The sequence below is a fragment of the Oncorhynchus clarkii genome, chromosome 4 (genome assembly GCF_045791955.1).
Source record: "Oncorhynchus clarkii lewisi isolate Uvic-CL-2024 chromosome 4, UVic_Ocla_1.0, whole genome shotgun sequence".
NCBI lineage: Eukaryota > Metazoa > Chordata > Actinopteri > Salmoniformes > Salmonidae > Oncorhynchus > Oncorhynchus clarkii.
In genome coordinates this window covers 73,718,001-73,742,135 of record NC_092150.1, presented here as the reverse complement: position 1 = coordinate 73,742,135, position 24,135 = coordinate 73,718,001, and the positions used below count along the sequence as shown (strand labels likewise).

Genomic DNA, 24,135 nt, shown 5'->3' with positions numbered 1-24,135 from the left:
ACACGTAGCCAGACTCCTCACACAGACACATGCACACACACACGTGAACAAACACATGCGCACACACGTCAGATAAACTCTGAACACGTAGCCAAAGCTAGCTTGCCTAGCTACATTTACGAAGGCCACAGAAATATGCGTCTCACCCACAGAGAGAAGGGGGAATGTGAGACAGGAAAAAGAGACTGAAAGAGGTGGATCTAAGAGAGAAGAGATAATGATGTATACTAAACAAAAATATAAACGCAACATGTAAATAAAAGATCCCAGAAATGTTCCATATGCACAAAAAGCTTACTTCCCTGTTAGTGAGCATTTCTCCTTTGCCAAGATAATCCATCCACCTGACAGGTGTGGCATGTCAAGAAGCTGATTAAACAGCATGATCATTACACAGGTGAACCTTGTGCTGGGGAAAATAAAATGTGCAGTTTTGTCACACAATACAATGTCACATATGTGTGCAATTGGCATGCTGACTGCAGGAATGTCCACCAGAGCTATTGTCAGAGAATTGAATGTTAATGTCTCTACCATAAGCTGCTTCCAACGTTGTTTTAAGAATTTGGAAGTACATCCAACCGGCCTCACAACCGCAGACACCGTGTAACTAGGCCAGCTCAGGACCTCCACGTCCGGCTTCTTCACCTGCGGGATCATCTGATGAAACTGAGGAGTATCTCTGTCTGTAATAATTCTGATTGGCTGAGCCTTGCTCCCCAATGAGTGGGCCGAGCTCCCACGTGGGACCCAGGCCCACCCATGGCTGCGCCCCTGCCCAGTCATGTGAAATCCACAGAGTAGGGCCTAATGTATTTATTTGAATTGACTGATTCCCTTAAATGATCTGTAACTCTTTAAAATCTTTGAAATTGTTGCGCGTTGTGTTTATATTTTTGTTCAGTATAGATAAAAGGGTGGTAGGTAGAAGGGTAGAAATAGGGGATCAAAGAAAGTGTGGATGAGGGTTGGTAGAAAGGGAGAGATAGAGAGGGCCAGAGGGGTAGAAGTGAGATAGAGGCAGACAGATGCAGCTGGCCAGACACAAGGCCCAGTGTGTGTGTGCGGGCATGTGTGTGTGTTAGTGTGTGTGTGTGTCAGTATTTGGTATTTAGAGTATGTTCACACACAGCTTCTCCAGACATAGACCTCACCCTTATCCTGCATGGACTGGACTGTCACACTCACGTACACAGGGCAGCACATCCGAGAGAGATGGAGAAAAGAAAGGGGAGTGTGAAAGAAAAAAGAAAACAAGAAGTGGGATAGGGTGGAAAGAGAGGGATCAGAGGAAGTGTGAGGCAGGGAAAGATGAAGTGATAGAGTAATGAAAAAGAAAAAGAAGGAGTGCTGTTGTGATGGTCTTACGCGGGGAGCTGGGGGTCCGTGGTCATCGAGATATGTGGATTCTCCTGTGAAGAAACAGAGGTATAGATATTTATTCAGGGCTACAGTCCAATAATGTTCAATCGTATTACGGCAAATCCACTGGCGGAAAAATCCATTTGACTGAGTTAAGATTCCACAGGCTAGTGAAGTCAATGATTACCAATAAATATCTGAATAAATATCACACAGACAAGAAGGAAATCTACATCCAGCCACAACAATCGTCAATAACCACCAATAGCCCGGCCTGGCCAGTCACTATCTCTCTAAGAAAAACAGAGCGACCTTCACATCTACATAAAGTGTGGGAATGTCATCATGAGTGAGCTACGGCCCATTTATACAGTATCTGCCAGTTATGGAGTCGTTTCATCTCTGGACAAAGGGTCCCTTTTAAGGCCGCCTCACACTGAGGATCTATGCTCTCCTTTCAGCCCACTCTCCAACTCCAGGACCAGGCTCCAGACAGCGGCCTTTTCTTCTCCACTCTGCATTCGGAGCGGAGCGCGTCCAGAGACACTGAGACGCTATACTTCCCATCACCTCTACAACATTCAGAGGCAAGGAGAGAGCGAGAGAGAGATTGAGAGTGAGAGAGGGGGAGAGAGTGAGAGAGATTGAGAGAGGGGGACAGAGAGAGAGAGAGAGAGAGAGAGAGAGAGAGAGAGAGAGAGAGAGAGAGAGAGAGAGATTGAGAGAGGGAGAGAGAGTGAGAGAGATTGAGAGAGAGAGAGTGAAAGAGAGAGAGATTGAGAGAGGGGGAGAGAGAGAGTGAGAGAGATTGAGAGAGAGAGAGTGAGAGAGATTAAGAGAGGGGGAGAGAGAGAGAGTGAGAGAGATTGAGAGAGAGAGTGAGAGAGAGAGAGTGAGAGAGATTGAGAGAGGGAGAGAGAGAGAGGGAGAGAGACAGAGAGGGGGACAGAGAGAGAGTGAGAGAGACTGAGAGAGGGGGACAGAGAGAGAGTGAGAGAGACTGAGAGAGGGGGACAGAGAGATTGAGAGAGAGAGAGTGAGAGAGATTGAGAGAGGGGGAGAGAGATAGTGAGAGAGATTGAGAGAAAGAGAGTGAGAGAGAGAGATTGAGAGAGGGGGAGAGAGAGATTGAGAGAGAGAGAGTGAGAGAGATTGAGAGAGGGGGAGAGAGAGAGTGAGAGAGAGAGATTGAGAGAGGGGGAGAGAGAGAGTGAGAGAGATTGAGAGAGAGAGAGTGAGAGAGATTGAGAGAGGGGGGGAGAGAGAGAGAGAGAATGAGAGAGATTGAGAGAGGGAGAGAGTGAGAGTGAGAGAGATTGAGAGAGGGGGACAGAGAGAGAGTGAGAGAGACTGAGAGAGGGGGACAGAGAGAGAGTGAGAGAGACAGAGAGGGGGACAGAGAGAGTGAGAGAGAGTGAGAGAGATTGAGAGAGGGGGACAGAGAGAGTGAGAGAGATTGAGAGAGGGGGACAGAAAGAGTGAGAGAGAGTGAGAGAGATTGAGAGAGGGGGACAGAGAGAGTGAGAGAGATTGAGAGAGGGAGAGAGAGAGAGTGAGAGAGATTGAGAGAGGGGGACAGAGAGAGTGAGAGAGAGTGAGAGAGATTGAGAGAGGGTGAGGGGGAAGTTGGGTTGTTCTTAAATGTGAAGAGAAGGGAGGACCTCTACTCACTGGCAAAAAGTATCAAAGCCAACAGTGCAATATTCTAGAACACTGCTGTGTGTACGCGTATACGTTTTGGACTATGATAGACACTTTCAACAATTCCACTCACACCTGCACGCTGCTCTTGCTACTATCACTGTTTTATTGAAGCTTACCAGTCAGCCTCTTAGCCTTCATCAGAGCTTTTTGCTCCACTAAACTAAATAAACCATCTTTGGTATAATAATAATTGATTTAATCTCTATAGCGCTTTTCATAACAATCTCAAGCGCATCAAAAGCAAACAAACAAGAAACACATGGTCATGAGTAGCTTACCTATAGTTGGCTAGGTCAGCCAATAGAGGCCAAGTCTTTGAGTGCATGCATCCTCCAAAAAGAATAAGGGACAGTTCATGGCTTGATCAGAGAAAGATGGTCAGCGAGATGGTTGATGAAGACGGAGTCTGGTGACAATCTTGTAAAAGACTAGCTACTCTGGGAACCAGGCTGAGTCGAGTAGCCACTGGACTTCTCCTGCACAATGTATGGCACACCCTTGGGCGATGTCTTTGCAGCTTTGGGCGCCAGAAAGCTCACTACATACAGTTCAGAGTAGTAACCAGTCGTCCTCATTACGAGCCCTCTGCCTCAGCACTGCATTCCTCTCAAGCTTCAGTTGAGACTCTTCAATTGATACATGCGTAGGTCTACAGTTAACTCCAGTTTACGTCTTTCCAAATGCTAGCTACTTAGCTAACTTCAGCCCAAAACAACAACACTTTGCTGTCGTGAAAGGTCACTGGGTAAGGCTACAGATGATCCATTCCGGTTCACAGTGGTGTAAAGTACTTAAGTCAAAATACTTCAAAGTAGTACTTAAGTAGTTTTTTTGGGGTATCTGTACTTTACTATTTGTATTTTTGACAACTTTTACTTCACTTCATTCCTAAAGAAAATAATGTACTTTTTACTCCATTCATTTTCCCTGACACCCAAAAGTACTCGTTATATTTTGAATGTTTATCAGGAAAATGGACAGGAAAATGGTCCAATTCACACACTTATCAAGAGAACATCCCTGGTCATCCCCACTGCCTCTGATCTGGAGAACTCACTAAACACAAATGCTTCATTTGTAAATAATGTCTGAGTGTTGGCATGTGCCCCTGGCTATAAATACATTTAAAAAACAAGAAGATTGTGCCATCTGGTTTGCTTAATTAATATAAGGAATTTTGTATTATTCATACTTTACTTTTGATACGTAAGTATATTTTAGGAATTCAATTTACTTTTGATATTTAAGTATATTTTAAACCAAGTACTTGTAGACTTTTAGTCAAGTCGTATTTTACTGGGTGACTTTCACTTTTACTTGAGTCATTTTCTATTAAGGTATCTTTACTTTTACTCAAGTATGACAATTGGGTACTTTTTCCACCACTGCCGGATCATTTGCGAAGCCGTAACTGAAGGTGCGTTCAAGACGACAGGGAAGTCTGAAAAAATCATGCTCTGACTGGAAAAAATCTAATTGAACAGTCATCCAATGCTTTATTGCCCTCTGCTATGTTTGGACTGCCGTGGTCCATTGCTGTGATCTTGTGTACTATAAAATGTATGGCTCTCCTACTCTCACCACTTTGTCCAATCCTATTCAAGGCTAGAACTTCTTTGTCCAATCCTATTCAAGGCTAGAACAACTTTGTCCAATCCTATTCAAGGCTAGAACTACTTTGTCCAATCCTATTCAAGGCTAGAACCACTGTAACGGTTGTCGTCTGGAGAATGAGAGGAGGACCAATGCGCAGCGTGGTAAGTGTCTGTTATTTTAATAAAACAACTGAACACTGAACAAACCTCCAAACGAACAGTCCTGTAAGGTGACGAAAAACACTAGACAGAAAATAATCACCCACAACTAAAATGGGGAAAACAGGCTACCTAAGTATGGTTCTCAATCAGAGACAACTATCGACAGCTGCCTCTGATTGAGAACCATACCAGGCCAAACACAGAAATACAACATGGAAAAAAGAACATAGACTACCCACCCCAACTCACGCCCTGACCAAACTAACACAAAGACATAATAAAGGAACTAAGGTCAGAACGTGACAACCACTTTGGCTTTTCTAGTGGTTCTACTAGCCTTGGTTTGCATTTTGTTAAGACATCTGTCCAGTGAATTCTGTAACCACTCTCTCTTCAACTCAGGGTTAATTGGAAAATGCTGTTCAAAAGAAGACATTGTATTATCATCTTTATACTCCCTGACAAAGGCCATGCAGCCGAAACACATCAGAGATGTTTAAATATTTGTTTCCATTAAACATGCTATACAAATAAAGGCATTTTAATTAATTATATGAAGAGTGCCTTGGTTCTCCTTTCTTTTTGATGACCAATTTACCCCTTTTACCAAAAACTACCTTCTGTCTACAAAGACCTACTACTGTGTAGCTTAGCAGCACTTCCCTTCCTTCTTTTTTCTGAATGGTCACCCAACCTGGAATTACAAGTTGGAAACTCGGGCATCATCCTAGAGCTCCGAATTCTCCATCCTGAAGATCATCGACGTCACAATGTTTCCCAGTTTGAGCTCGTTTTGTTTCAGAGTTCTCCGTTGTCTTGAACGCACCAAAAGTAGTATGTTGCGGCCGTGGTATACTGCATACTCTATTAAACAGTGTGTACTAAGTAGTACGTAGTATGATTAGTAACTACATGTATGCAGTTTAAGTAAGTAGTAGACATGCCAGATTTCGGACATAGCCTGTTTACCCTTTCTGATAGCTGTGGTGTTTGGACTCTGGTCAATTAGTTATCTGAACAGTGGCCTGGTGTCAGAATCACACGCACACACACACTTGCAAAGACACACTCACACTCCAGCAAGTATCCTTGCAGGCCTCTGAGTTATACAGTGTCAGCATGACTTCCTATAACACTTCTGTGGCACATTATTTTGTCAGCTGCAACAGTATATTAATATGGAGACAGCTGCACTGCACACACACCCTCAGGTATGTCTGCTGCACACACATGCACATGCACATACACATGCACATACACATGCACTCACACATGCATAATGCATTCTTAATGAGGAATGCTGAGGGAGGCTTTGGTTGGCAGGTCGTGCAGAGGCATCTGAGGTCGTCCCAGGGTGGAGAAACGAGAGACAGACATTTCAGTTCCTCCCTGTCATTCATGTTCAGGGCCGACCCCCTGTGTGCGTTTATCATTTGCAACGGGGATTGGAACTAATTTCTTCCAGGGCACATACTCGTAAAAACAGACAGCTACCATCCACCCACAACGACAGGAGCGGTGGAATCTACTGAGCTTCCATGGAGTTCTTCTCTAGACGAATCTAGTTCTCTAGTCACCTTGGTTACATTCACAAGACTATGGTTGGATTCTATGGTTTCATGCTATGGTTTGGAATAGAAACGTCTATGGTATACATTCTCTCACACTTGAGTAGGGTTGCACATTTTATTCAGAGGTGGAAACTTTCTGTGGGAATTAACGGAAATATATGCAAATTAATATTAATACAGTTTAAATGTAGATGTTTATTGCATTAGATATATTTACCATACCACATGGAGACAGAAACATAAACATTTTACCTTATTAAGTGCAAATGATTAAATCCTTCCGATAGAAATTAAACAAACAATTTAGTTATGAATTAAACTTTAATGAAATGAGTGGACTCATGATAGTCTAGAAAAAATGATAGTCTAGAAACTAAAGCTTTGGTTGTCTTCCTCTCAAACTTCCATGTCTTCTCCCTGGACCTCCTCAATGTCCACATCTTGAACATCAGACTCTGGGGCCTCATCTTCACTGTCACTTTCCAACCTTGTTGAGGATGGCTCATTGTCAGGCTCAAAAAGCCTCAAATTCGCCCAGATGGCCACCAATTTTTCAACCCTTGTACTGGTCAGCCTGTTGCGTGCTTTGTTGTGTGTTTTCCCAAACAAGGACCAGTTGCGTTCTGAGGCGGCTGATATTGGTGGGATTTGGAAGATGATGGAGGCAACAGGGGAAAGAGCCTCAGATCCACAAATTCCCTTCCACCAGGTGGTTGATGGTATATGTTGACAAGACTGCCATAATGCATCTCCATCCCAAATCCCTTGCTTGGAAGTGTACCTCGCCAGACTGCCAAGAACCTTGCTATCATCCAGGCCAAGGTGGTGAGACACAGTAGTGATGACACCATAGGCCTTGTTGATCTCTGCACCAAACAGGATGCTCTTGCCAGCATACTTGGGGTCCAACATGTACGCTGCGGCATGTATGGGCTTCAGGCAGAAGTCTTCACGCCTTTTGATTTATTTCAGAACTGCAGTTTCCTCTGCTTGGAGCAACAGTGAAGTGGGCTGCGCACTACGGATTTCTTCTCTTACATCTGTAAGCAGAGTCTGAACATCAGACAGGATTTCATTGTCTCCTTTAATCCCTGCAATGGCTACTTCTATAGGTTTCAGGAGTTTCAGGCTGCTTACCACTCTCTCCCAAAATACATCATCCAGGAGGATCCTCTCAATGGGGCTGTCCATGTCGGCAGACTGTGATTTGGCCATTTCTTGGAGAGACTCTTTCCCCTCCAGGAGACAAACATGATGACAACCACCCCAATGGGTGTTGCTGGGCAGCTTCAATGTGGTGCTCTTATTCTTCTCACTTTGCTTGGTGAGGTAGATTGGTGCTATAACTTGATGACCCTTCACATACCAAACCATTTCCTTGACTCTCCTGTAGAGTGTATCCATTGTTTTCAGTGCCATGATGTCCTTGAGGAGCAGATTCAATGTGATGTGAGGGTAGGACTCCTCCACTTTAGACCAAGCAGCCTTCATGTTCGCAGCATTGTCTGTCACCAGTGCAAATACCTTCTGTGGTCCAAGGTCATTGATGACTGCTTTCAGCTCATCTGCAGTGTAGAGACCGGTGTGTCTGTTGCCCTTGTGTCTGTGCTCTTGTAGAATACTGGTTGAGGGATGGAGATGATGTAGTTAATTATTCCTTGCCCACAAACCTTCGATCACCCATCAGAGATGATTGTCTGCTTTCTCTATGATTTGTTGAACTCTGCATCCAGCAAATGAGTAGATAAAGCATGTCTGGTTGGAGGGGTGTATGCTGGGCAAATAACATTCAGAAATCTCTTCCAATAATCATTGCCTGTGAGCATCAGAGGTGAACCAGTTGCATACACAGCTCAAGCAAGACCTTCATCATGTGATGGTGTGTGGTCCTCCCACTGCGACTCGGGAAACCATGCAGTTTATTAGGCTACAGATGAAATACATGATGATGAATTTCACAGGGTGGTGAAAGTGAACGGTATGACCTTGATTCTCCGTTCCAATAAATATTGAGGGTCTTATTCTGGTGACAGGTTGACCGATGCTTGACTGCCGTTTGACAAATAATATTCTCACTCTTCTCCATAAGAATCTCATCATGTTTACTAGCATTATCTGTGAGCTGTTGGCTAGAGAGCAGGTGTCAAGACCAGAGTAGGCACATTAGCTATTTAACGCAACAGTTTGTAGAAAAATTAGGTCATGTTTTGTTTTGATTTGGTACATGAAAACTTAAGAGAAAATGTCCATTTTGAGTTCACTATGTCATCACACACTGTTTATTATCCGCAACAAGTCCGTTTGGTGTAAAAACACCACTGGTGGGAAAATGGGCATATTTTCTTTATGCAGATTTGAGTATATTTGCATTAAAATCTGTTGCCAAATTGGATGGAAGCCTAGCTACTAAGTAGAATTTATTTGAATTGCACTGAATTAAACTCAAACTCAAATGCTACATCCTGTGGGGGTGTGGCCAATTCAATTCAAATTTCAACTCACAAATTGTATGAGAGTCAATTCCCAAATTCTGAATTAAGCCCAAACCTGATACATATGGTACATGGACAACAGTGATTGAAGAAGGGGAGAGGAAGGGAGATGTGTGAGAGTAAGGAGGAGAGGGGGGAGGAAGAGGGAGAAGGGCTAGGGTTCACACAGCAGGAAAGGTTGATGTTCTTTGACCCTTAGGTAACACCTCCAACTCTGACCCACAGCCAGGGGTTACAGAGAGTTGAGTGTGTGTCTCTCTCTATCTTTCCATGTGTGTGTGCATCTGTCTGTCTGTCTGTCTGCCTGCCTGCCTGCCTGCCTGCCTGCCTGCCTGCCTGCCTGCCTGCCTGTGTGTGTGTGTGTGTGTGTGTGTGTGTGTGTGTGTGTGTGTGTGTGTGTGTGTGTGTGTGTGTGTCTGTGTGTGTGTCTGTGTGTGTGTCTGTGTGTGTGTGTGTGTGTGTGTGTGTGTGTGTGTGTGTGTGTGTGTGTCTGTGTGTGTGTGTGTGTGTGTCTGTGTGTGTGTGTGTGTGTGTGTGTGTGTGTGTGTGTGTGTGTGTGTGTGTGTGTGTGTGTGTCTGTGTGTGTCTGTGTGTGTGTGTGTGTGTGTGTGTGTCTGTGTCTGTGTGTGTGTGTGTGTGTGTGTGTGTGTGTGTGTCTGTGTCTGTGTGTCTGTGTGTGTGTGTGTGTGTGTGTGTGTGTGTGTGTGTGTGTGTGTGGCCAAGGGTTAATGGGATTAGTGTATCATGGGATCCCGTGGCGTGCTACTGGCTGAACAGCAGATTAAGGTGCCTACCATAGAATTTCAAATCAAAAGTATAAACGTGTCACATGCGCCGACTAAAACAGGTGTAGACTTCACCGTGAACTGCTTACTACAAGCCCTTTCCCAACAATACAGGCTTAAAATGAGAACAAAAAAAAGGAAATAGTATAAGTAGTACATAGTATAAATAGTACAATAAAATAACAATAACAAGGCTATATACAAGGAGTACCGGTACTGAGACAATGTGCAGGGGTGCAAGATAGTATTCTATTTATTTTATTCCACCTTTATTTAACCAGGTAGGCTAGTTGAGAACAAGTTCTCATTTACAACTGAGACCTGGCCAAGATAAAGCGTAGCAATTCGACTCATACAACAACACAGAGTTACACATGGAATAAACAAACATACAGTCAATAATACAGTAGAACAAAAGAAAACAAAAAGTCTATATACAGTGAGTGCAAATGAGGTAAGATAAGGAAATAAATAGGCCATGGTGGCAAAGTAATTACAATATAGCAATTAAACACTGGAATGGTTGATCGGCAGATGGATTGACCCCCTTTTTTTGCACTGACATTGTTGCACTGGCTCTATGCACACTCACTGGACTGACACATTCTACACTGACATTGTTGCACTGGCTCTATGCACACTCACTGGACTGACACATTCTACACTGACATTGTTGCACTGGCTCTATGCACACTCACTGGACTGACACAAACTACACTGACATTGTTGCACTGGCTCTATGCACACTCACTGGACTGACACATTCTACACTGACATTGTTGCATTGGCTCTATGCACACTCACTGGACTGACACATTCTACACTGACATTGTTGCACTGGCTCTATGCACACTCACTGGACTGACACATTCTACACTGACACTGTTGCACTGGCTCTATGCACACTCACTGGACTGACACATTCTACACTGACACTGTTGCACTGGCTCTATGCACACTCACTGGACTGACACATTCTACACTGAAATTGTTGCACTGGCTCTATGCACACTCACTGGACTGACACAAACTACACTGACATTGTTGCACTGGCTCTATGCACACTCACTGGACTGACACATTCTACACTGACATTGTTGCATTGGCTCTATGCACACTCACTGGACTGACACATTCTACACTGAAATTGTTGCACTGGCTCTATGCACACTCACTGGACTGACACATTCTACACTGACATTGTTGCACTGGCTCTATGCACACTCACTGGACTGACACATTCTACACTGACATTGTTGCATTGGCTCTATAAACACTCACTGGACTGACACATTCTACACTGACATTGTTGCACTGGCTCTATGCACACTCACTGGACTGACACATACTACACTGACACTGTTGCACTGGCTCTATGCACACTCACTGGACTGACACATTCTACACTGACACTGTTGCACTGGCTCTATGCACACTCACTGGACTGACACATTCTACACTGAAATTGTTGCACTGGCTCTATGCACACTCACTGGACTGACACATTCTACACTGGCATTGTTGCACTGGCTCTATGCACACTCACTGGACTGACACATTCTACACTGACATTGTTGCATTGGCTCTATGCACACTCACTGGACTGACACATTCTACACTGACATTGTTGCACTGGCTCTATGCACACTCACTGGACTGACACATACTACACTGACACTGTTGCACTGGCTCTATGCACACTCACTGGACTGACACATTCTACACTGACACTGTTGCACTGGCTCTATGCACACTCACTGGACTGACACATTCTACACTGAAATTGTTGCACTGGCTCTATGCACACTCACTGGACTGACACAAACTACACTGACATTGTTGCACTGGCTCTATGCACACTCACTGGACTGACACATTCTACACTGACATTGTTGCATTGGCTCTATGCACACTCACTGGACTGACACATTCTACACTGAAATTGTTGCACTGGCTCTATGCACACTCACTGGACTGACACATTCTACACTGACATTGTTGCACTGGCTCTATGCACACTCACTGGACTGACACATTCTACACTGACATTGTTGCATTGGCTCTATGCACACTCACTGGACTGACACATTCTACACTGACATTGTTGCACTGGCTCTATGCACACTCACTGGACTGACACATACTACACTGACACTGTTGCACTGGCTCTATGCACACTCACTGGACTGACACATTCTACACTGACACTGTTGCACTGGCTCTATGCACACTCACTGGACTGACACATTCTACACTGAAATTGTTGCACTGGCTCTATGCACACTCACTGGACTGACACATTCTACACTGGCATTGTTGCACTGGCTCTATGCACACTCACTGGACTGACACATTCTACACTGAAATTGTTGCACTAAATGCACGCTCTTCAACCGATCGCTGCCCACACCCGCCCGCCCGCCTAGCATCACTAATCTGGATGGTTCTGACCTAGAATATGTGGGCAACTATAAATACCTAGGTGTCTGGCTAGACTGTAAACTCTCCTTCCAGACTCATATTAAACATCTCCAATCCAAAATTAAATCTAGAATCGGCTTCCTATTTCGCAACAAAGCCTCCTTCATTCATGCTGCCAAACATACCCTCGTAAACTGACTATCCTGCCAAACCTTGACTTTGGCGATGTCATTTACAAAATAGCCTCCAACACTCTACTCAGCAAATTGGAGGCAGTCTATCACAGTGCCATCCGTTTTGTCACCAAAGCCCCATATACTACCCACCACTGTGACCTGTATGCTCTTGTTGGCAAACCCACTGGCTCCAGGTCATCTATAAGTCTTTGCTATGTAAAGCTCCACCTTATCTCAGCTCACTGGTCACCATAGCAACATCCGCTCCAGCGGGTATATCTCACTGGTCATCCCCAAAGCCAACACCTCATATGGCCGCCTTTCTTTTCAGTTCTCTGCTGCCAATGACTGAAACAAACTGCAAAAGTCACTGAAGCTGGAGACTTCTATCTCCCTCAATAACTTCACGCATCGGCTATCTGAACAGCTAACCGATCGCTGCAGCTGTACATAGCCCATCTGTAAATAGGCCATCCAACCAACTACCTACCTCATCCCCATATTTGTTTTTTGTTCTTTTTCTGCTCTTTTGCATACCAGTATTTCTACTTGTACATCCTCATCTGCATATTTATCACTCCAGTGTTAATTGCTAAATTGTATTTACTTTACCACTATGGCCTATTTATTGCCTTTCCTCCTTACTTCATTTGCACACACTGTATACAGATTTTCTATTGTGTTATTGACTGTACGTTTGTTTATCCCATGTGTAACTCTGTGTTGTTGTTTTTGTCACACTGCTTTGTTTTATCTTGGCCAGGTCGCAGTTGTAAATGAGAACTTGTTCTCAACTAGCCTACCTGTCTTGGGGGTAAAAACTGTTCAGCAGTCTTATGTCTTGGGGGTAAAAACTGTTCAGCAGTCTTATGTCTTGGGGTAAAAACTGTTCAGCAGTCGTATGTCTTGGGGGTAAAAACTGTTCAGCAGTCTTATGTCTTGGGGGTAAAAACTGTCCAGCAGTCTTATGTCTTGGGGGTAAAAGCTGTTCAGCAGTCTTATGTCTTGGGGGTAAAAGCTGTTCAGGAGCCTTTTGGTCCCAGACTTGGTACTCCAGTACCGCTTGCTGTGCGGTAGCAGAGAGAACAATCTATGACTTGGGTAGCTGGAGTCTTTGACAGTTTTTTGGGCCTTCCTCTGACACTGCCTGGTATTGAGGTCCTGGATGGCAGGGATCTTGGCCCCAGTGATGTACTGGTCCAGATGCACTAACCTCTGTAGCACCTTACAGTCGAATGCCAAGCAGTTGCCAAACTAAGCGGTGATGCAGCCAGTCAAGATGCTCTCAATGGTGCAGCTGTAGAAGTTCTTGAGGATCTGACGGCCCATGTCAAATCTTTTTGGCCCCTTGAGGAGGAGGAGGTGTTTTCGTGCCCTCTTCACGACTGTGTTTGTGTGTTTGGATCATAATAAGTCCTTAGTGATGTGGACACCCAAGGAACTTGAAGCTCTCGACCCACTCCACTACAGCCCTGTCGATGTGAATAGGGGCGTGTTCGGGCCTCCATTTCCTGTAGTCCATGATCAGCTTCTCTCTCTTGCTGAAGTTGAGGGAGAGGTTGTTGTCCTGGCACCACACTGCTAGGTCTCTGACCTCCTCCTTGTAAGCTGTCTCATCGTCGTTGGGGATCAGACCTACCGTCGTGTTATCGCAAAATGTAATGATGGTGTTGTAGTCGTGCGGGCAACGCAGTCGTGGGTAAACAGGGAGTAGAGGAGGGGATTAAGCACCCACCCCTGAGGGGCCCCGTGTTGAGGGTCAGCGTGGCAGATGTGTTGTTGCCTACTGTCACCACCTGGGGGTGGCCCGTCAGGAAGTCCAGCATCCAGTTGCAGAGGGAGGTGTTTAATCCCAGGGTCCTTAGTTTAGTGATGAACTTGGAAGGCACTATGGTGTTGAATGTTGAGCTGTTGTCAATGAACAGCATTCTCACGTAGGTGTTCCTTTTGTCCAGGTGGGAAAGGGCAGTGTCAAGTACAGTAGAGACTGTGTCATCTGTGGATTTGTTGGGGTGGTATGCGAATTGGAGTGGGTCCATGGTGTCTGGGATGATGGTGTTGATATGAGCCATGACTTTCAAAGAATTTCATGGCTACAGATGTGAGTGCTATGGAGCGATAGTCATTTAGACAGGTTACCTTGGCGTTATTGGGCACAGGGATTATGATGGTCTGCTTGCAGCATGTATGTATTACAGTCTGGGCCAGGGAGAGGTTGAAAATGTCAGTGAAGACACTTGCCAGTTGGTCAGCACATGCTCTGAATACGTGTCCTGGTATTTTGTCTGGCCTTGTGAATGTTAACCTATTTAAAGGTCTTACTCACATCGGCTACGGAGAGCTTGATCACACAGTCGTCCAGAACAGCTGGTGCCTCGAAGCGAGCATCTCGCATCACTGGACAGCTCATGGTTGGGTTTCCCTTTGTAATCCTTGATCATTTGCAGGCCCTGCCACATCCGACAAGCATCAGAACCCATGTAGTAGGATTCAATTCTATATTGATGCTTTGCCTGTTTTATCAGATGTTTTGTGTGAACTTTACCCCTTTTTTACGCTGTAACTCCCCAATGGGCTTGAGAGAGGCAAAGGTCGAGTCATGAATCCTCCGAAACATGATCCGCCAAGCCGTGCTGCTTCCGCACCAATGTGTGCTGCTTCCGCACCAATGTGTGCTGCTTCCGCACCAATGTGTGCTGCTTCCGCACCAAGGAAACATCGTTCAACTATCGACGGATGTCAGCATGCTGGCGCCTGCCACAAGGAGTCACTAGAGAGCGTTGAGCCAAGGAAATCCCCCCAGCCAAACCCTCCCCTAACCCTCCCCTAGCCAAACCCTCCCCTAGCCAAACCCTCCCCTAACCCTCCCCTAGCCAAACCCTCCCCTATGGGGCTCCCGGTCACGGCCGGCTGTGACACCGCCTGGGATCGAACCCGAGGCTGTAATGGCGCCTCAGCACCGCAATGCAGTGCCTTAGACCGCTGCGCCACTCGGGGGGCGCGCTTTGCATGTTTGATGGTTTGTCGGAGGGCGTAGCGGCATTTCTTATAAGAGTACGGATAAGTGACTTGCTCCTGGAAAGTGGTAGCTCTTTAGCTCAGTGCCAATGTTGCCTGTAATCCATGGCTTCTGGTTGGGTCACTGTGGGGACGACGAGGTCGATGCACTTCTAAATGAAGCCGGTGACTGATGTGGTATATTCCTCAATGCCATCGGATGAATCCCGGAACATATTCCAGTTTGTGCTAGTGAAACAGTCCAGTAGCTTAGCATTCACTTCATCAGACCACTTCTGTATTGAGAGTGTCACTTCCTGTTTGAGTTTTTGCTTGTAAGCAGGAATCAGGAGGGTAGAGTTATGGTCAGATTTGCCAAATGGAGGGTGAGGGAGAGCTTAGTATGTGTCTATGTGTGTGGAGTAAAGGTGATCTACAGTTGCCACTAGGAGCACTGCCTCTGGGTGAGCATTTTCTTGTTTGCGATGAAAAATATTTATGAAAACTCTCTTGGTATATACACTGAACAAACACAAACACAACATGCAACAATTTCAAATATTTTACTGAGTTACAGTTACAGTAAGGAATACATGAATTAGACCCTAATCTATGGATTTCACATGACTGGGAATAGAGAGTAGAGAAATCTGTCAATTGGAATACATGAATTAGACCCTAATCTATGGATTTCACATGACTGGGAATAGAGAGTAGTGGTGTGGATCAGAAAAAAAATATCTGGAGTGACCACTATTATCCTCATGCAGCGCAACACATTTCCCTCGCATAGAGTTGATCAGGCTGTTGATTGTGGCCTGTGGAATGTTGTCCCACACCTCTTCAATGGCTGTGTGAAGTTGCTGGATGTTGGCGGGAACTGGAACACGCTTTCGTACACGTCGATCCAGAGCAACCCAAACATGCTCAATGTCTGGTGAGTATGCAGGCCATGAAAGAACGTGGACATTTTCAGCTTCCATGAGATGGTGGCAGTGGATGAATGGTACGACAATGGGCCTCAGGATCTCTGTGCATTCAAATTGCCATTGCTAAAATGCTATTGTGTTTGTTGTCCGTAGGTTATTCCTGCCCATACCATAACCCCACCGCCACCATGGGGCACTCTGTTCACTACTTTGACATCAGATGACGTCTGCCATCTGCCCAGTACAGTTGAAACCGGAATTAATCTGTGAACATACCTACACGTATACTATGGTCACAAGACACAGGCCTCCTTATTGTCCCTAGAATTTCTAAGTAAACAGCTGGAGGCAGGGCTTTCTCCTATAAAGCTAAATTTTTATGGAATGGTCTGCCTATCCATGTGAGAGACGCAGACTCTGTCTCGACCATTTAAGTCTTTATTGAAGACTCATCTCTTCAGTAGGTCCTATGATTGGGTGTAGTCTGGCCCACAGGTGTTAAAGTGAACGGAAAGACACTGGAGCGACGAACCGCCCTTGCTGTCTCTGCCTGACCGGTTCCCATCTCTCCACTGGGATTCTCTGCTTCTAACCCTATTACGGGGGCTGAGTCACTGACTTACTGGTGCTCTGACGTGATTTTCCTGTCCGGGTTGGTGCCCCCCTCGGGTTCGTACCGTGTTGGTGGTTGAAGATATCCCTCTAGTGGTGTGGGGGCTGTGCTTTGGCAAAGTGGGTGGGGTTATATCCTGCCTGGGAGAAAGTGTGGCCCTGTCCGACGATACCCCCAGACAGGGCCACACTTTCTCCCGGCCCCTCCTGTTTTTATGTGTTGGGGGGCTAAGGTCAGTCTGTTATATCTGGAGTATTTATCCTGTCTCATCCAGTGTCCTGTGTGAATTTAAGTATGCTCCCTCTAATTCTCTCTCTCTCTTTCTATTTTCTCTTCTCTCGGAGGACCTAAGCCCTAGGACCATGCCTCAGGACTACCTGGCCCGATGACTCCTTGCTGTCCCCAGTCCACCTGGTCGTGCTGCTGCTCCAATTTCAACTGTTCTGCCTGTGGCTATGGAACCCTGGCCTGTTCACTGGTTGTGTTACCTTGTCCCGGACCTGCGGTTTTCGACTCTCTCTACCGCACCTGCTGTCTCTAACTCTGAATGATCGGCTATGAAAGGCCAACTGACATTTACTCCTGAGGTGCTGACCGGTTGCACCCTCTACAACCACTGAGATTATTATTATTTGACCCTGCTGGTCATCTGTGAACATTTGAACATCTTGGCCATGTTCTGTTATAATCTCCACCCGGCACAGACGGAAGAGGACTGGCCACCCCTCAGAGCCTGGTTCCTCTCTAGGTTTCTTCTTTCTAGGGAGTTTTTCCCAGCCACCATGCTTCTACATCTGCATTGCTTGCTGTTTGGGGTTTTAGGCTGGGTTTCTGTATAGCACTTTGTGACATTGGCTGATATAAAAAGGGCTTCATAAATACATTTGATTGATTGATTGATTGAAGAGCACACTTCACCAGTGTGCCAGAGGCCATCAAAAGGTGAACATTTGCCCACTGAAGACGGTTGCGACATTGAACTGAAGTCAGATCAAGACCCCGGTGAGAACCACTAGGCTACCCCGGTTAGATAGTCTCAAACGAAGCTTGTCCAGTTTTATCCTCCAGTGTTGCACGTTCACCAATAGAATGGGGGATAGAGGCAGTTTATCCTCCAGTGATTGCACGTTCACCAATAGAATGGGGGGTAGAGGCAGTTTATCCTCCAGTGATTGCACGTTCGCCAATAGAATGGGGGGTAGAGGCAGTTTATCCGCTCTCCGACATAGTCCCTTCAGGTATCCCGCATGCCAGCCTCTATAGTGCCACCTCCTCCTTCTCCGAGTATCAGGATTGGGGCCTGGTCCGGGATAATCAACATGTTCTTCACCTCCAACTCATTGAAGTAGAAGTCCTCGTCCAAATGGAGGTTAGTGTCACGATCTCTGTCTTCAAACTCCCTGTCATAAATGAGCCAAGGCTCAGCGTGCATGTAATTCCACATCTTTAATCGAAGTGAAACCTTTTTAAAAAACAGGTAAACAGAAACCGACCGTGGCGCAACCGTGGCGCACACAAACACACACAGACAATAAATAATTACCCACAAACACACACAAACAAACACAGACAATAAATAATTACCCACAAACACACACAAACACACACAGAAAATAAATAATTACCCACAAACACAGCAGGGAAAAAGGCTGCCTAAGTATGATTCCCAATCAGAGACAACGATAGACAGCTGCCTCTGATTGGGAACCATACCCGGCCAACAAAGAAACAGACAAACTAGAATGCCCACCCAAATCACACCCTGACCTAACCAAATAGAGCAATAAAAAGGTTATCTTATAGGTCAGGGCGTGACAGTTAGTGATGGCTGTTCTGATGTCCAGAACTATTTTCGGTCATAGGAAATGATGGCAGAAATGTTATGTAGAAAAAAAGTATGCGTAATACTGTATTTAGTCAGGAGCCCGTAAAACGGCTGCTATTTCCTACAGCGCCATTGAAGACCTTACTGTTTTTTTTGTCATTAGCTAGCCATGTGTAGCCGATATGTTTATGCATTAATAAAGATAACATGTGGTTTGTGATAGCCCATTCCATCAGCTGCCCATTTCATAGAAAAAAACTACGACAATGACACATAACATCTACACAAACTATGGAAAATTAATCACCAAATCCCAGTCTTCGCAACAAACATTCCCACGTTCCCAAAAACTGTTCTCTAGCTTTGCCAAGGCAGTTCCCTGAGAGCTATCTAAACAATGTGCATCACTGTCTACTCAAGTTAAACATGACTCCATACCAAGACACAGACGTAAAAGTGAACCAGGATGGATCCACAAGGCCCAATGCCCTGCCGATCCTCCCCCAGCCAGCAACAACCCAACCCCTGGGTTCTGGAGCTTAGTGGCTCATTAGAGAAAATAAACACCTCCACCATTCAGCCTCTTCGCCAGTTGGTCTCTGGCTGGGGTCAAAGGTCAGATTGCCAGACTTTGGGCTAGACATGTTGGGTCCAGAAATGTGCCACAGAATCGCAAAGTCATTGTGACTGAAAGCAACACAGGAGCAAAATGTAACATGCAGCAGTGGTTTGTTTGCTGAGAGAGACTCGCGTAACGGGTTCCAGTCTCTAATAGGGCTGTAGAGGGTTAGCAGAGTCAGACAGAGACACACTAATATATGAATAGAGGGATAGATAGAGGGAGAGAGAGGGATGTTTAGGAGAGCGAATTCAGGAGAGATATGCTACAAACACCAGGGGATAAAGGAGGGGCTAAAACGTTCCCATACCTCAAGATAACAATGCTCCATCTAGTTAAAACAGCGCCAGGGGATGATAGGATGATTTATTTGAGAATCAACTGGCTCCAACAACACAATCATTCCTCGAGGCAGTCCCTTTGGTGTTCCTGGCCCCAGTCAGGAATGCTTCAGTGAGTTTGGGAATTAACTGTACTTAACGGCATAAACAATTTCAATTGGGGACATAGCTAAGTATGGCTTAGTCAGGAAGGCATCCTGAAACAAAACCGCACAGGAATGGAATGGCTTTTGAGACACAGACTAGCTAGACAATAGACACAGACCTAAGGTTAACAACCTTTACTTTAGGGTCCAATCTGCTGTCACTGTCTGGAGTGCCGAGTGGGAGAACATGCCAGAAGCCTGCAGCCATGGAACCTTCTAGAAGCATGCTGCATTGCAAGATTCCTGCAATGCTAAAACCAAGAACTATGGCTGTAACTCCAGAATGGGAGTATAGAAGCTTACAACAAGGTGGGCAAAACAAAGAAAATAGGAAAATACATTGTCAGTGTGTGTGTGTGTGTGTGTGTGTGTGTGTGTATATGCCTGTGATGGTCGACAGAAGGCTGTACCTGTCATATCATACACACACACACACACACACACACACACACACACACACACACACGCACATACACACACCTGTTCCCTTATGGCCCCAATGTAAAGCAGCAGTGAGGATCACATATGTTCTATAGTGCAGCCAGCTCTAGCAGTGTAATACAGTTTGGGTGTTTGCCTAGTATATATATGTGTGTGTGTGTGTGTTAATGAGCGTTTATTTTTGTGGGTGTGGGTTAAATCAGTGTATTTGTATCTGTGAGTGCATGTGTGTGTGTGTGTGACTGTGTCTGTGTGGGTGTGGGTGTGTGTATGTGTGTGTGTGTGTGTGTGTGTGTGTGTGTGTGTGTGTGTGTGTGTGTGTGTGTGTGTGTGTTTGGCTGTGTCTGTGTGTGTGTGTATGACTCTGTGTGTGCATGACTGTGTCTGTGTGTATGTGTGTGTATGACTGTGTGTGTGCATGACTGTGTCTGTGTGTATGTGTGTGTATGACTGTGTGCGTGTGCATGACTGTGTCTGTGTGTATGTGTGAGTATGACTGTGTCTGTGTGTATGTGTGAGTATGACTGTGTCTGTGTGTATGTGTGAGTATGACTGTGTGTGTGTGGGTGTGTCTGTGTGTGAGTATGACTGTGTGTGTGTATGACTGTGTGTGTGTGGGTGTGTCTGTGTGGGTGTGTGTATGGCTGTGTTTGTGTGGATGTGTGTATATGTGCGTATGACTGTGTGTGTGTCTGTGTGTGTGTGTATGTCTGTGAGTGTGTGTGTGTCTGTGTATGTCTGTGTGTGTGTGTGTGTGTGTGTGTGTGTGTGTGTGTGTGTGTGTGTGTGTGTGTGTGTGTGTGTGTCTGTGTGGGTGGGTGTGTGTATGACTGTGCCTGTTTGGGTGTGTGCATGACTGTGTGTCTGTGTTGGTGTGTGTATGTGTGTGTGGTTACCCAGTCCTTTGATTCAGTGTGTGACCCTCCATTAAGACCCATGGCTCAATCCATCTCTATAATTACAGGGGGATTAGGGTGAGGGTTAGGGTCTCCACCCACTCTGTACTGCTCTGGTTCCCCCCGCTGTCGCCCAGTGGTAGAGGCCGTGGTCTCTCTTTTTAAGGGAGTAATGACTGTTTGTTATTATAGGTGCCTCTGCTACATACATACATTCATCTTCTTGTTTGGCCTCAGAGCTCAGCCTGAGTGACTCTACTATGGAGTACATACACACACATACGCCTATGCAGACATGCATGCACGTACACACACACACACACACACACTATATTGCCAGACACACACACACACACACTATATTGCCAGACACACACTCACACACACTCTTGCCAGAGTTAGGATGGTTCAGGCAGTGTCAGCATGTCATTTGTGGACACCAAGGGTTGCCAATGTGTGTCACACACACACACACACACACACACACACACACACACACCTCAGAGCTCGTCTGAGTTGATGATGATGATCCAGGAAAGTCATGTTAAGTTTGGAAGCTTTTGAATTAAACATCCATTCTGTGATTCAGAGGGATCTGAATTAAACATCCATTCTGTGATTCAGAGGGATATGAATTAAACATCCATTCTGTGATTCAGAGGGATGTGAATTAAACATCCATTCTGTGATTCAGAGGGATCTGAATTAAACATCCATTCTGTGATTCAGAGGGATGTGAATTAAACATCCATTATGTGATTCAGAGGGATCTGAATTAAACATCCATTCTGTGATTCAGAGGGATCTGAATTAAACATCCATTCTGTGATTCAGAGGGATCTGACTTTAACATCCATTCTGTGACTCAGAGGGATCTGAATTAAACATCCATTCTGTGATTCAGAGGGATCTGAATTAAACATCCATTCTGTGATTCAGAGGGATCTGAATTAAACATCCATTCTGTGATTCAGAGGGATCTGAATTAAACATCCATTCTGTGATTCAGAGGGATCTGAATTAAACATCCATTCTGTGATTCAGAGGGATGTGAATTAAACATCCATTCTGTGATTCAGAGGGATCTGAATTAAACATCCATTCTGTGATTCAGAGGGATCTGAATTAAACATCCATTCTGTGATTCAGAGGGATCTGAATTAAACACCCAGCATTGGCGGCTTGGAGGAACACAGAGGGGGACATCAATGATTTATCAAGTGTCTACGAGGTATGGAGAGGCTCCAGCAGTCGTGGGGTGAGGAGGACAGAGCAGGGCGTACAGGGCATTATGATGAGCAGATGAAACCCACTTAGACACTCTCCTGTTGCTTTGTCTGGCTGGATGATCAGGACAACACTGATGGAGACAACCTGCAGTAATAATGAATGTGATGTTTGGCAGGAATCTGTGTGAGGCTATGAATTAGAGATACATCTTCTTTAACCGATAGAGAGCCATGGGTTGTTCTGCTCAGGAAGAGGTTAGACTGCTTCCTAGGATGTTTCTTTTTTTACGTTCAGTTGACACGCAGACCAGATCAAAAAGACCAAACACTAGTCAAACAATTGAATTAGGTGAAGTGAACCAGGTCCACAGAACCAAGTCAAGTCAATTAAATCACATTAAGTCAATTGAATCAAGTCAAGTGAATCAAGGTGAAGTGAACCAAGTCCACAGAACCAAGTCAAGTCAATTAAATCACATTAAGTCAATTGAATCAAGTCAAGTGAATCAAGGTGAAGTGAACCAGGTCCACAGAACCAAGTCAAGTCAATTAAATCACGTTAAGTCAATTGAATCAAGTCAAGTGAATCAAGGTGAAGTGAACCAAGTCCACAGAACCAAGTCAAGTCAATTAAATCACATTAAGTTAATTGAATCAAGTCAAGTGAATCAAGGTGAAGTGAACCAGGTCCACAGAACCAAGTCAAGTCAATTAAATCACGTTAAGTCAATTGAATCAAGTCAAGTGAATCAAGGTGAGGTGAACCAAGTCCACAGAACCAAGTCAAGTCAATTAAATCACGTTAAGTCAATTGAATCAAGTCAAGTTAATCAAGGTGAAGTGAACCAAGTCCACAGAACCAAGTCAAGTCAATTAAATCACGTTAAGTCAATTGAATCAAGTCAAGTGAATCAAGGTGAAGTGAACCAAGTCCACAGAACCAAGTCAAGTCAATGAAATCACATTAAGTCAATTGAATCAAGTCAAGTGAATCAAGGTGAAGTGAACCAAGTCCACAGAACCAAGTCAAGTCAATTAAATCACGTTAAGTCAATTGAATCAAGTCAAGTGAATCAAGGTGAAGTGAACCAAGTCCGCTGAGATGCCCAGCCACATGAGGTTCAGTGAACTCTATCAACCCTCCTCCTGAGGTGATGGCAGGGGTCCTGCCTGAGCTGAAATCAGGAAAAAAGGAGAGAATTTCTGTTGTTCAGAAAATTGACTGGTGGATAAGGAGGATACAGAGTGCTGTCCTGTTTCCCTGCCCGTTACTGTGGCCAGGCGCATAGAAAGAGGTTATATTATGGCCTGTATTATTTGTGTAATCCATTCAAAGGAAGTACACAGAGTACTGCTTTTGGGTCTCTCTGGCTTTTCCCTCCAAAGAAACAGGTAAGACTGTGGACCCCTGGGGACACGACCTATCCAGCTATCTGTCACAACGTTCTAGACTGCTGACTGCCTATTTTAACCAAACCAGCTTTGGAATGAGGAAAATGAGCCATGAAGCACATAATTGGACAAACAGTTTAGATCCTATACTGAATATCAATGCCACGCAGTCACACAAAATCACAAATCAGGACAGATACAGTTGACTCACTGAACAATGCCTTGCTCTTTCCAAGACTAAACTCCATTTTCTCTTATTACCCAATGGCCAGCGTCACACGTGTCAGCCTGTCCAGTTACAGTAATCGGGACAGGAAGTGATGTCAATGAACTCTGATAACTTACACACTCTGTCAGCTAATTCTGTTTGTGTCATTTCCTGTTTGAGGACACCGAGGTAGGCTTCAGAAAGGCACAATGTACCAAAACGTTTTGAAAC

General features: G+C 45.1%; 1 protein-coding gene across 3 annotated transcripts in view; it reads right to left on the bottom strand.

Annotated features, from left to right (window-relative positions):
- The window catches only part of LOC139407264 (uronyl 2-sulfotransferase-like), a 132,416-nt gene that overhangs the window by 56,840 nt on the left and 51,441 nt on the right, over window positions 1–24,135 (bottom strand). For all 3 annotated transcript variants that reach the window (XR_011634086.1, XR_011634085.1, XM_071150894.1), the window contains exon 2: window positions 1,369–1,412. Coding sequence is in view for 1 of the 3 variants with exons in the window: in XM_071150894.1 (XP_071006995.1) it covers window positions 1,369–1,412 (44 nt within the window). In the remaining 2 variants the exon portion in view is untranslated. The remainder of the gene's footprint in view (window positions 1–1,368; window positions 1,413–24,135) is intronic.